General features: G+C 51.8%; 1 protein-coding gene across 1 annotated transcript in view; it reads right to left on the reverse strand.

Moving 5' to 3' along the window:
• Nucleotides 1–13,627, reverse strand: part of LOC132476165 (NADPH--cytochrome P450 reductase) — a 60,718-nt gene that overhangs the window by 18,950 nt on the left and 28,141 nt on the right. The window contains exon 2 of the mRNA XM_060077943.1: nt 8,611–8,802. Coding sequence (XP_059933926.1) covers nt 8,611–8,789 — 179 coding nt within the window. The 5' untranslated portion in view covers nt 8,790–8,802. The remainder of the gene's footprint in view (nt 1–8,610; nt 8,803–13,627) is intronic.

A 13,627-nucleotide genomic window follows, 5' to 3' on the forward strand; every position in this document is an offset into this window, starting at 1 on the left:
GCTCCCAAATTGGGAGCAGGAGTGTCTCTGGTTCAGGCTTCAGAAGTCAACTGCAGCCCGCCGGGTGGGGAAGCGAGAGGGAGGCTGGACAAAAGCACTGAGTCACTTGGACAGAGATGAACCATGATGGCCCAGCGCGATTCATTTTGTTTCCAGTCCCAGGCAGGGCTCAGAAGGGTTAGTCTGAAATTTAAATTTTCTGCAGAGCGGAACTGATTTCTTCTGAGACTTTCCCCTGCTCTTGGCGACACACAGGGCAGTTGCTTTTGAATGGCTCCCTTCCAGAGCCTAGCGTGTGGCGACAAGTTCTCTGGTCCCCAGGGCAGCACAGTGGGAGAGGGGACGAAAGCTGAGCAGGCGGCTGGACCGGGGCAGAGCCGGCCCGGAGCCTCGTGGCAGAAAGCTAATGGTTTGGAAGAGCTGCCTTTGGTGAAGACAAAGTGTCTCGCTGTGAGCTTAAACAAAAAACAGCAGCTCTCTCCACTGACGGGACCAAGAACGGGAACCAGCGCCAACGGAAGGCAGTGAGGACGGGTGGGAGCTTGAAGCAGGTGTGAGGCCACTGGTCAAAGACACAAAAGGGAATAGGAACTAGGACTTACTGAGCACCTCCTGTGTGCTTTTTATTTTACTTCATTTAATTGTCCCCACCCTGTGAAGTGGCAAAGGATTCTACCCCATTTGACAGCGGAGGGGTGTGACGCTTGGGGCTGAAGCAGCAACTCCAAGCCTGTGAAAGCCCAGGGCCCTGGGGCTTTGCATCTGCTTCCACTGTGCAGAGCAAGGCTGCACCTCCCCTGGCCACCCCATCGGTCGGGATGCAGGACACAGCAGCCCCGTTCACACTTCACTGCCCTTCCCAGGGGGCCTCCTCCCCATCACTTAGGGTGCTCCAAGGCTCGAGGGGGCTGCTGTTCCCCTGGTGGACCCCCTACCCACACAGCCTTCAACACGTATTCACCACCGGGCCTGTCGGGACTCCACAACGTGCCGTGGCCCGGGTGGCCTGCCTTCTCTTGGGCCAGTTGGGTGCCAGGCAGGGCTAGTGCTATTGTGCAGAGACCGAGGCCCAAGAAACTGCTCAGGGTCACCCAGCCTGTCCAGGACAGAGGAAAAGCCACATTCTCTGACACTGGGATGACGTGGCTCTAGTCACAGACAAAGTGGCCCTGAAAGGAGAGTGGGGTGGGAAGGGCGATGATGACAGGGCCTGGGTGGGGGGCTAGCAGGAGTGGGGGCAACGGCTTGGGGAGTGAAGTCCTGCTCTGGGGCTTATTCCTCCTCAGACCTGGGTAAGTTACTCACCTCCCCCCAAATCGGCTTTGCCTCCTGTAAAACAGGGATGCAAGAATTAAAGTGTTAGAAAGCCCCAGCACACATCCTCTCTCCGGGCACTGGCACTGCTACTCTCCGTGCCCTGCTTGCCGTCTGTACCGCGGGCCCTGGTCAGCGCCAACGCCTCCCGACGACCTTCCTCCAATCCACTCCAAACTGCATTCAGGAAAGGCTGGTCTCAGGGCTGCCCTGGCACCAGCCCTCCCGTCGGCTCCCCGCGAGGGTCAGATAAAACCCCAAGGCCCTGTAGATCCATCCTCTGTCCTCTGCTCTATCTCAGTTCCCTTCATGACCCCTGACTCCCTTGGCGACTTACACCCAGGCCCTACCAAGACACGCCCTTCCCAGAGCAGGCCCTGCTTTCCTTGCCCTGGGCTTCTGCACACGCAGCCCTGGCCCAGCTTCCTACTCAGCCTCCCAGACTCAGCTCCGGGGACACCTCCATCCTGACATAGTCCCCTCCCCGGTGGCGCCCCGGGCTGTTCGAGCATCGTTACTGTACCATCCTCACGTGCCCCAACTGCATGTGAGCCCCCGAGGATGCTGCCTGGTCCACAGAGATGGAACCACCAGCACCGGGTGCCCTGGTACTGCCCAGAGAGGCCAGAAGGTCCGACGACACTCGGCTCTGCATCACTTTCCCAGACAGGCCACGGTCAAGATTTCGGGCACCGGCTAGAACGGCAAAACGGCCCCAATCTCATCAAGGGACAGGAGAGGTCCCTTGGTGGTCAGGTGGCATCAGAAAAGCCACACCTGTGCTTGCAGGGTGGCGTGAATGTCCTGAGCCCACAGCCTCGCCATTTCCACGGATGCAGGACACTTCGGGCACTGTCCACCCTCCACGGCCACAGGGGCCTTTCCTTGCGCTCTTCTCTTTGTAAAACCCATTGGTGTTTCTATCGTCGTGCTCGGCAGAGCCAAGGACCCCTCTCTAGAAAGAGTGGCCCTGAGCTGGGTGTGGAAAAAGGAGATAAAGATGGATAGAGATGATGCCAGTAGCCTTGACTCCTGGCTTTCCCGGCCTTTCTGGCAAGAGCAGGCCGTCAAACGAAGGTCACGGAGGAAAATGAGCTCTTTTGTGGCTTCTCAGAAGCAACCCCCAGTGGGATGCAGGCAGCAAAATTCTAGACTGTGGGAAACTTTGGGAAACAAATGATCTGGGTTCTTCAACGAAAATGCCGCGAGGGAATCACAGGGATGGAAGGAAGCCCACGGACTGAGAGAGACCTGACATTATGTTAAGGGGAAGCAGCCTGGCACCAGAGGCTGTGACGACATAACCCTATTTGCATGACAGTCTGGAAAAGGCAAAACTACAGGGACAAAAATCAGATTGGTGGTTACCAGAGGTGGGGCTGGGGGGTGGCGACTGCAATGGGACCTGGGCGGCAGGGGGGGCGCTTTCTGGGTTGTGGAGTGTCCTGTATCTTGACTGCAACACTGGTTACACAACCGCACACACCTGTCAGGATGCATCAAACTGTACACTTTAAAAAGGTGAATTTTACTGCATGTAAATTACACCTCAATAGACCTGACCTCTGAAAGAGAGACTTAAAAGATTCGGTAGTCAATTGAAATGTGTGTGTTTAGATCCTGAATTTAAAAAAGAAAAAAAAAAAGGTTAAAAAAATTGATCAGTCACTCAGGGAGCTATGAACAATGCAGGCTGAGTTTCCAATGATACTGAGACGTACTGTGAACTTACAGGGATGGGAGGATAGCTCTGTGTTAGGTTTAAAAAGGGGAGTCCCTGAATTTGAGAGGACTGAAATATTCTCGTAGTTCGTATTTCCACATAATTTCATAGGAAATATTTCCAATTTCCTATGAAATCATATGATTTCTTTATTCATAATTCATATGAATTATAGGATTAATTATGAAATTATATGCTTGCTTTAAGATAATCCAGGAACAGTGGGGAAGGAGAAGGAAGCAAGACTGGCCAGTAGTGGATAGTTGTTGAAACTGGGTGACAGGTGCATGAGCTCCCTCTCCTACGCTCCACGCTTTGGTGTTTGCTTGCAGTGTTCCATAATAAAAAGCTTTGTTTTTCTTTAAAGCACTCAGGCGCTGCAAGTGAAGCAGACTGCAGGGGGGTGGGGGCTGTGAGCAGAGCCGAGGAGGACAGCTAGGGCTGGCTGGGGGGCACAGGCTGTGGTGCAGGTCCATCTAGAAGGGTGACCCCGCTCAGCCTCAGCCCCTGCTGGCAGGTGTCACGGTGGGCTCCGTGGGGTCAGGTCCTCTGTTTTGTTTTTTTTTTTTCAGAAGAAGCTATAAGTGACTTTTATGTGGAATTGCCTGGGTTTTCAATGTTCTAATTTAAAAATTAAAAACATTTTAACATAAGCCACACGCAGACTGTGAGCTAGTTTGCCTTAGAGGCAGACATATGTGCTGGTTTAGCATTTACTAATTCAACGGCCTTTCTCTGAGTATCTTCACTCCGACAGGCCCTGCACAGAGCGAGGGACCCAGACAGGAATGGGATGCTCCCTCTGCATTACGGGAGACAGAAATAGAAACAAATTCCCACCCAGCCAGAGGGGTGTTGCATTACATGCACGAACAAAGCGCTTGGGGGCAGAGAGAGGCTCCCTGAGCTTCAGACTCCTCTGGGAGCTACCATCCTCCCGGGCTCCCTTCCATCAGGAGCTGCCCTGGCCCCGGTGCTCTGTCTAGAGGTACAAGCTGAGCAAAGGCTGAGGGGCCAGTGGGACGAGAGATGAAAGAGCGACTTTTAAAATGATTATGATTAAGAGAATGCGCTACTTGTAACTGTTCCTCTTTAACCAGTGTTTAATTGCTATTATAAACCATTCAAAAGACATCCCCGGGGGATAAGATCATGTTCACTGATTAGAAGGCTCAATACTGGAAGATGCCAATTAATTTATAGATTCCACCCAATCTCAACTAAAATCCCAGAAGGTTTTTTTGTTTGTTTTGGTGGACTTTGACAAGCTGATTCTAAAAGTTATATGGAAATGCCCAGGGCCCCAAAAAAGCCAAGAGAATCTTAAAAGAGAAGACCAAAGCTGGAGGACCTAGACTACCAGTTACCAAGTCAAGAGTTACTATAAAATCATAGAAAGCAGAACATGTGGTATTGGCGAAAGGACAGAAAACAGATCAACAGAACAAGCAGTCTAGAAATCAACCCCCATCTATACGGTCACCTTACGGGGATGCTTTAGTGCAGTGAGAAAAGAATAACCCTTTGCAATAAATGGTGCTGGGTCAAGTGGATGGATAACCACAGGAAAAAATGATTTTCGAAGCGCCTTGACAATTTGCTGATACCAAAATCAAGTTCAGCTGGATGGCAGATCGAAGGATAAGAACTACAAGAGTGAAGCTTTTAGAAGAAAATATAAAAGAAAAGCTTCAAGACCATAAGATAACAGTTCTTACACTGAACACAAGAGCATTAACCATAAACGTGAAGGCCAACCAAACGGTTGACAAACTGGGCCAGTTTAAGGCAACAACTTCTGATCACAAAAAGACACTATGAAGAGAGTAAAAAGGCAACTTTACAGAAAGATATTGACAATACATAGATATCTAACAGGGGACTCAGATCTAGAATATATAAAGAACTGTAACAAATCAACAAGAAGGCCAATAGCCCAACAGGAAAAAATGGGCCAAGTCTTGAATGTACCATCACAAAAGATACCTCAGTGGCCAATAAACATATGAAAAGGTCACTGGACATCAGAGAAATGCAGTTAAAACAATTACCACCACATGCCCATTAGAATGGCTAAAATTTTATTTCATTTCATTTTAATTAAAAAATATTTTTTTTGGCTGCACTGCACGGCTTGTGCGATCTTAGTTCCCTGACCAGGGATCGAACCTGGGCCCCTGACAGTGAAAGCACGGGGTCCTAACCACTGGACCACCAGGGAATTCCCTAGAATGGCTAAAATTTTTTAATTGACAAAAATAAGTGTTGGTGAGGAGGGGCAGCAACTGAAACCCCACATGCTGGGGGTGGGACTGGATGCTGGAAAACTGGCTATGTCTAACAGAGCTGCACATGAGCCTTCCCTCTGACTCCCAACTCCACATCCAACACATACCCAACAGAGCTACGTCCACATGGGAACCACATGCACACGGGAACCACATCCACATGTACCAGGATGTTCCCTGCAGGACTGTTGGTAACAGTGCCCCAGGCTGGAAGCAATCTAAAGGGTCATCATGATGGGAATGAATAAATTACAGTTTATTCCCACAACAGAACACTATGCAACAATGAGAACGAGAGAACTACGACTACACATGACATAGAGAAATCGCAGAAAGAATGGCCAAATACTACATATTCCAGGACACAGACAACACTCGTCTATGTCACGAGAAGTCAGGAGAGTGGGTGACCTGGGGGTGGTGGGATTGGAGGGGGAAGAGGGGTCCTTTCTTACATGATTCTACCCGTTTTGTGACAAATAAACTGTGTGCTTATGATCTGTATACTTTTATGTCTGCCTGTTATGTACTTCAGTACTTCAGTAAATAGTTTATGAAAAAAACCCAGGAGGCCTTCCAGAACTGACCTTCCCTCTAAGTACTCCCTGGGCTCCTGAGGTTCTGAAGCCAAATCCGGCCTGGTGGTGAGGGCCCCAGAGGCCAGCATGCCTGGGAGATTCACCTGTGAACACAGGGGACTCCTTCTGAATCCCCTGCACCTGTAAGTCCAGGGTCAGGGGGCTGCAGGTGTGTGTCCTGTGCTTGCTGCTCAGACACAATTGTTCCCATTGGCTTGGTTTTTAAAAACATCCATGCCCCAAGGTTTGGACTCACCATCCCAGGTGGTGAAGGCCTGAAAAGGCCTTAAAAGACCAACTAGAAGCCACTGGGGGTTGTGGTGAGAACTCCTGATACAACCCTGGGCGTGTACAGTCCCCACACTAATCACCCTCCACTGACCTGGTGGGGTAAGGGAGGTACCGTGCCATGGCCAAAACCACCTGTGTTCACTGAAAGTACAAGTGGGCAGGGACAACAGTGCGGGATTTCTAGCAGGAGGTGGCGGCCACCATCTAGCTGGTGGCCCAGATGTATCAGCTAAGTGACCTCTCTGAGTCTCAGTTTTCTCATCTTTGAAATAGGGATATTAACTACCTCTTAAGAGATGGAAGGCAGCATGGCAAAGCGGGGAAAACAGGGGGTGCAGAGTTTGTAGATCTGGGTTCAAAAGGCAGCTCTGCTACTTGTGAGTTAGGTGGCCTTGGGCAAACTCCTCAATCACTAGTGCCTCAGTTTCCTCCTCTGCAAAATGGGGTAATAATGGTGTCCTTGGAGGGCTCTTGTAAGACTGGAGATGGTATTAGTAATAAGAACAGGTACTTTCCTGGTGGCGCAGTGGTTAAGAATCCGCATGCCAATGCAGGGGGCACGGGTTCGATCCCTGGTCCAGGAAGATCCCATGTGCCGCGGAGCAACTAAGCTCGTGAGCCACAACTACTGAGCCCATGTGCCACAGCTACTAAAGCCTGCACGCCCTAGAGCCTGTACTCTGCAGCAAGGGAAGCCACCGCAATGAGAAGCCTGCACACCATAAATACATACCATTGGAGGGCTCCAGGACCTGGGCAAAGAGCTCTATGACGGTTTATGCCCTTTAATTTTTACAACCCTATAAGATAAGTTCTATTATTATCTCCAATTTACAGTTGAGGACACGGACTTCAAAAGATTGATGTCATATTAAGGGCAAATGTCATATGGCTAATACATGGTAGAGTCAGGACTCAAACCTTCATTACCCAGTGTCAGGGCCTAGAACCTAACCACTGCACTATAACAGTTTCCCTGTACAGTATACACGTAGAACCCCTGGCCATGGGGTATTCAACATGATATAATAAGGGATGAGAAACGGATTTAAACATATAGCGTTAAAATTTTAGGATTATGAAGAGGGAAGTATCGCTTCAGCATCCTGGCAAAGAGAAACAATTAGAATCTACAAGATACAAGTCCAGGAGTTTTGTTTCAAGTCCATCTTGCAAGGCCAGAGATCTTGGGGACGGGGAGGCTGGCGGCCCCATGCTCTCCCACGGCTCAGCCTCGCTTGGGGATGGGGGTGGGGACACACCTCCATCCTACAGACAAGGAAACGCAGGGCTACTGTAAACTGAGCCCTGGACACTGGCCCCCTTATCCCGAGTGCCATACCTTTTCAGCAAAACTACTTTGCCACACCAGGAATGGACCTGTCCAGCCCCGAGGGAACAGGCTGGACCCTGCTCACCTGCCCAGCCTCCCAGCTTCCCTCTGGCCCTCTGCTGACAAAGCCCTGGAAGCCTCAGGGTGTGGCCCTCCTCCAGCGGCACACCTTCCTGATCCCTCCAAGGGGAAATTCCTTCTTGGAGTCCCCAGAGCCTGTGTGTCCCGGCTGCCTGGCCTCTCCCTCCATCACGAGCGATGAGGCCGTCCCCCCGCCACCGAGTGGGCACTGCTGTCGCAGAGGCCCTGATTAGATCATGCACGTGAAAGCATTTCACAAACCATTTTTCAGAAGTATCTTTCAATGTCCCGACTTCTTAGCCTCTTTAATGTAAAGGCCACCTTTGCATGCTTGTAGCACCCAGCGTAGTGCTTGGTACGAGATACTTTCTGACACAAACACTAAGCAGCTGCCTTGCGGCAGGACCAGCGCTAGGTGACGTCATAACCGTCACCCACAAGAGCCCGGTGAGGGCAGGGTCACTGCCTTCATTTAGGGTTACTGACCTCCGGGGAGGGGAGAGGGCCTGGAGGCTGAATTAATCCCCAATGGTCAATGATTTAATCAATTATGCCTACATAACAAAACCTTCATAAAAACCCAAAAGGATGGGGTTTGGAGAGTTTTGGGGTTGCTGAACACATGGAGGTGCTGGGAGGGTGGCACCCCAGAGGGGGCATGGAAGCTCTGTACCCCTTCCCCACACCTTGCCCTACGCTGATGACCTTTAATGCCCTGAGCCTCAGGTTACCTGTTTGTGCAAGGTGCCTTCTACTCTGAATGGTTCCTGTGAAGCCTGAATAAGAAACAGGTATCAAAGGACCCTGAACACTGTGAAGCACAGTGTAAACATAAGGGATTATGAAGGTGGATGCAAAGCAGAGTCCATCAATAAGGCAAAACCCAAGACGCAGCCCAACACGATACGAGAGACCCTGCATCTCTCAGCCGGTTCGCTCCTGCCCAAGCACTGCTGGGATGGCAGACATGTGCTCTAGAGGGATCCTGAGTGAGTCACTTACGTAGTCTGAATCTTGGTGAACTCGGGGACTTCGTCTTTCTTCTTCCTGAATAGGAACCAGTATGTCAGGAGACCCACAATGAGGGAAAACATGATCATGTCCGTCGTGCTGAAAAGGGACACGTCTTCAGCCACCGTGTCAGATGCGGTGGCGCCAGCCTCCAAACTGGAGTCTCCCATGTTGATCGAGAAACTGTTGGGAGACAGAACGACAGATGTCAGCAGGGTCCATCTGAGGCCTGCTGGGAAGCCCCCTGAAGGCTTTGGTCTGGGGCTCACGCCCCAAGGGCTGCAGCAACTATCAGAGCCTCGGGGCAGCAGCTGCAGCTTTGGACCAGGACTAAGAGAGCACGTGGCCTGCACGGTGCCTGCACAGCCCTGGGCACACCTGGGTGCACACTGGGTCCCCTGTGAACACAGAGAACGGAAGCCACAGACTCCCTGTACCAGCATTCTCTGGCCCCACAAGGACACAGCAGAGGCACTGCTTCCACACGATAGAGGGGCCCCTTCACAGCAAACCCTTTCCCCAGCTGTGTGGCAGGCCCGGGATGCCCCAAACCCTGCACATTCCAAAGGTCTTCAGGACTGGCCCTTGGATGGCTCCAAGGAAATAACCCCTGAGGCCTCGGAATGTGCCGCCTGATAAGATGTCTCCATATACCTGAGACCTTGGGTCGTGCACATAGCTTATGCTAATGATGTGATTTAGGGGAACACCTGGGGCTCTGAATCACATCATACTGCTGTTGCCTCTGGGGTGCTGGAGACTGAGGAGGTGAGCTTAGGCACTTGGGCGCCCGATGCCTCCAAGACTGACCCCCAATAAAAACCCTGGACACCAAGGCTCGAGTGGGCTTCCACACGTGGCTGCTGGGAGAATCAAGCACTGTCGCGTGAGTCCACTGGCAGAGGAAACTGGAAGCTTCTGCCTGGCTCCTGCTAGACTCTGTCCTATGGAGTCTTTCCTTTGCTGATTTCAGTCTGTTTCCCTCTGCCATAATAAACCGTGACTGGGAGTAAAACAGCTTTTCTGAGTTCTGCAAGTCCTGGTGAATCACTGAGCCAGAGGGTGGTCTTTGGGACCCCAGCACACCAACCTACTAAGCTCCCTTGAAGGGTGCTCAACTGGTCCTTCCACCACTGAAACCTGGCGGGTATGTAGATATGAGACAACAAAGACCGAGGTGAGAGGACCTAAAACCCTAGCAGCGCATTTCTGCCTCTTATCACTGAGGCCCGGCTCGGCTCTGGAATCGGCATTGTGCCCTGTCACCGAGTGGGTGGCTCTCACTGTAACCACGGCTCCAGACTCGGTCAGGAATGCCTTAGTCACAGCTCGGCAACTCAGGCAATGGGAGATTACTTCACATCTGACTTCCCTTAGCTGTCACCGCCTCCAGGAAGCCACAGGGTGGGCCCTGCAGCAGAGCAACCTGTCATCTGAGGGCAGGGCATCAGCCCTGCTGACCTGTGCAACCTGCCAGGAACAGGCTGTTCAGGACGGCCCTCAAGGCTGGTTCTTGGCTTCGTTATTAATCTGAGGGGCTTTCCTCATGCTGAGTTCCTGAGTCATCTCAGCTTACCCTTTTGCGATATCTGACGTTAAAGGACCATCTTAATTCTAGTGCCCAGAGAGTGCTGTTTATATTCAAGCATTAACTTATAAACACACTGAATATCTATTCGATGTTAGTCACATCTTTCTATCCAATCCTGGCGGTGGCACTGTCATCTGGCCCACAAGCCTACTGCCATGAAGCAGAGGGGAGGGGACCTGTCCCACATGATCTCAGAGTCCGGCTGGAAGCCTGGGGGTTCCGGGCAGGGCCGATGTGCTGACTCCAGAGAGCCCCCAGCTGGCACCCCTCACATCGCAGCAACGACCGCCCGCTCCCTGTCCGGCCACCTTTCTGACTCAGGCCGCCTGGCCCCCTTACTTTACCGAGGGGTGACTGATGCCCACCAAACGAAATGACAGTTTCTTGACACGCGCACCAGTCGACCACAGCAATCAGAAGAGAGAGCACAGCCCTGGAGGAGGCGTCTAAAGCGACGGCACGCAGAGCCAGGGGAGCTGCATGGCGGCCTTCCCACACGCCCGACCCTGCGAGAGGCGCCTAACAGGCCGTTCTCCACTCAGTAGCCAGAGGGAGGCTTTGAAAAAGTAAGTCAGACTCTGTCACCTCCCGAATCAAAACCCTCAAATGATTTCATGTCATACTCAGCACAAAATCTAACGTCCTTAACATGGTTGATTAGTCCCATTCGATCTCGCCCCTGGGTACCACTCCCATCCCGATTCTCACTGCTCTCCCCTTTCCTCACACTTCACGGTCACGCTGGCCTCCTTACTACTCCTCAAGCCTCCGGGCCTGCTCGTGCCCCAGGGCCTTTGCACATGTTAATATGGCTGCCTGGACTCTCTTCTAGTTACCTGCAGGGTTCTCTCCCCCGCTTCATTCAGGTCTCCGCTCAGAGGTCACCATCTTAGAGAGACCTGGCCTCACTATAGTATCTGGTCGCTCTCCCTGTCCTTCCCCCCTCACAGCCCTGATCACTACCTGACATTATATTATATGTTTTCCCCACTGGCCATCTCCCTGACTACAGGGTCAGCCCACAAGGGCAGATAATGAGCATCAGGTATAGCAACTGAATAGAACTGTTCAATGAATAAGCATCAGATCCTAGAGTAGCTGGGCTGGCAAAGCGTGGCATACAATTGTGGAGCGGTTTTAGATTCTGGAAAGCACAACACAGACACGAGATTACAATGCAGTTTGTGAGGCTATGTTCACTCTTCTCCCCTCTCCTTCTGTCTCGAACACCTGGCTTGCTGCTTCCTTCAGCATCCCAGGCCTCTCCCTTTGAGCTCAGAGTCAGGACACCACGAATTCCTGCCCCACTGCAGAGATGACCCGGCGCTGCGCACAGGGAATGTGACTGACCCCCTGCAGCAGGCCCTCACCAGCATGCTGGACACGGCCAGCACTCAGACCTGAGGTCTCCACAGACCTGAGAATGTCCCCAGCAGCTTTAACTCTGAGGTCAGACAGACAAAAGCTGCAGAAGGGCAGTGGAAAGGGCCCTGGAGAGCATGTGATCTACAACCAGGAGTCGGAGGGTCCAAGGGGTAAGCAGCTCACCCAAGTGGCAAACTAGAAAGGAGCGCCCGCTTCCCAGGGGAGGGCTGTGCTCACTACCCGGTTAAGTGGGGAGACAGAGTGGACACGTGTATCTGTGTCAGAGGCACCTCTGTATCTGGCACATGGTGGGAAGGAAGGATTGGCAGGCTGGCAAGAAGGAAGTCAACCTGGGAGGAAAAACCTTCACCCTACGCTTCCCACTAGGATCGGAGCAGTGTGCATGGGGGCTGAAGCCGAGGACAAGCTGTTAAACCATCATCGTCACGTTGAAGTACACACAAACACGCCTACCCATCTCTCCAGCCGGCGTCACCGCATCCCTGCCCCAGGGCCTTTACATGTGCCTCGCATGCTCCCCCTCTACTTGCTTCCTATTCAGTCTTCAGACCTCGGCTCGACCGTCACTTCCAGGCGTCACACTTTCCTGGCACAGTGCTTGGCACATAATCTCGTGCTCTGTAACTCCCCGTGGCATGAATGGAGTCAGTGAATTCACTACAACACACAGAATGTAACATTTGCATGAACCACTAATGTGAAGACGGCAGATTGAAAAGAACTTCAGGACTGGGAGTGTGCCTGTGTGGCAAGCCTCCAGGACACAGGTTCCCAAACTTTCTCAGCTCATGGAACCCATGACATTTCAGCGAAATTTTCATGGTATCCCTAGGCCAAGAGAAATACCTAATCGTTCCATTCAGGAGTAGTTGGATCCAAACAACCCCTGAAAACCCAGCTTTGCAAACACACAAAGTATCAAAAGGAATGTAGAAGATCAAAGGAATGTAGACGATCCCACGTTGATACTGAGAATCACCCCAAGCTGCACAAACGGGGACAGACAGGGACTCTCCCTGAGCACCTCTGGGCGCCGGCTATGGTGCCTGGAGGCACCTCGGTACAGTCTGGGAAACAAGACCCTGTGACATAAAATCACTCTCTTCTGCTGTGTGAAATATTCTGATGGGAAAACTTTGACCAGCCTGCTTGGTGAGTGTCCTTCCATTTCAGGTGTGGTAGGGTGACCATGGGACAGTCTGAGGTCCCCACAGTCCCTCCCAGGAGCCTCTGGGAGCCCTGTGTGATCTTTCTGCCCATTCATCATCCATTCTTTTACACTTAGTGGAAAGGAGGAACGCCAAACACTACAGAGCTCATGGGGCCAAAAGCAACATTTGTCAGCAACAGAAAACAAACAAACAAAAAACCCCAAAACGAGAAAATAGAGTACATTCTTAACTAGACCAGGCTCTTGCCACAGCTCTGCTTCCAGCTGTGCAAATCCTTTACTTGGCAGTAGGCGTTCATGTCCTCATCTGTAAGGTTAGGCACAGAAAAAGGGGGTACATCAAAAGACTAGCCAGGCTTCCTTGGTGGCGCAGTGGTTGAGAGTCCACCTGCTGATGCAGGGGACACGGGTTCGTGCCCCGGTCCAGGAAGATCCCACATGCTGCGGAGCGGCTGGGCCCGTGAGCCATGGCTGCTGAGCCTGCGTGTCCAGAACCTCTGCTCCGCAAAGGGAGAGGCTACAACAGTGAGAGGCCCGCGTACCGCAAAAAAAAAAAAAAAAAAAGACTAGCCAAGTAGGTCTCGCCCACCCCAAACAGAGCAGGTCTGATTCGATCTTTTATTACAAAGTAGGTCTGTACGTAAGTTTTCACTTTTATCATAAAGACAATGTACATTCGGAAACGGGCATAGATAGATAGATACATAAGATAGATAGAGAGACAGGGGCTATTCTTCCTGAATTTCACTGATTAGCCAGTTCCCACTGATGCTGAGTCAAAGGCAGCCACTCCAGTCCCCAGGCAGCCTGCCTGACACCCTGCAGAGCAGGGTGGACAAATTGCTGGTCGCCCAGGCCAA

This window comes from Mesoplodon densirostris, chromosome 16, assembly GCF_025265405.1.
Source record: "Mesoplodon densirostris isolate mMesDen1 chromosome 16, mMesDen1 primary haplotype, whole genome shotgun sequence".
NCBI classification, from domain to species: domain Eukaryota; kingdom Metazoa; phylum Chordata; class Mammalia; order Artiodactyla; family Ziphiidae; genus Mesoplodon; species Mesoplodon densirostris.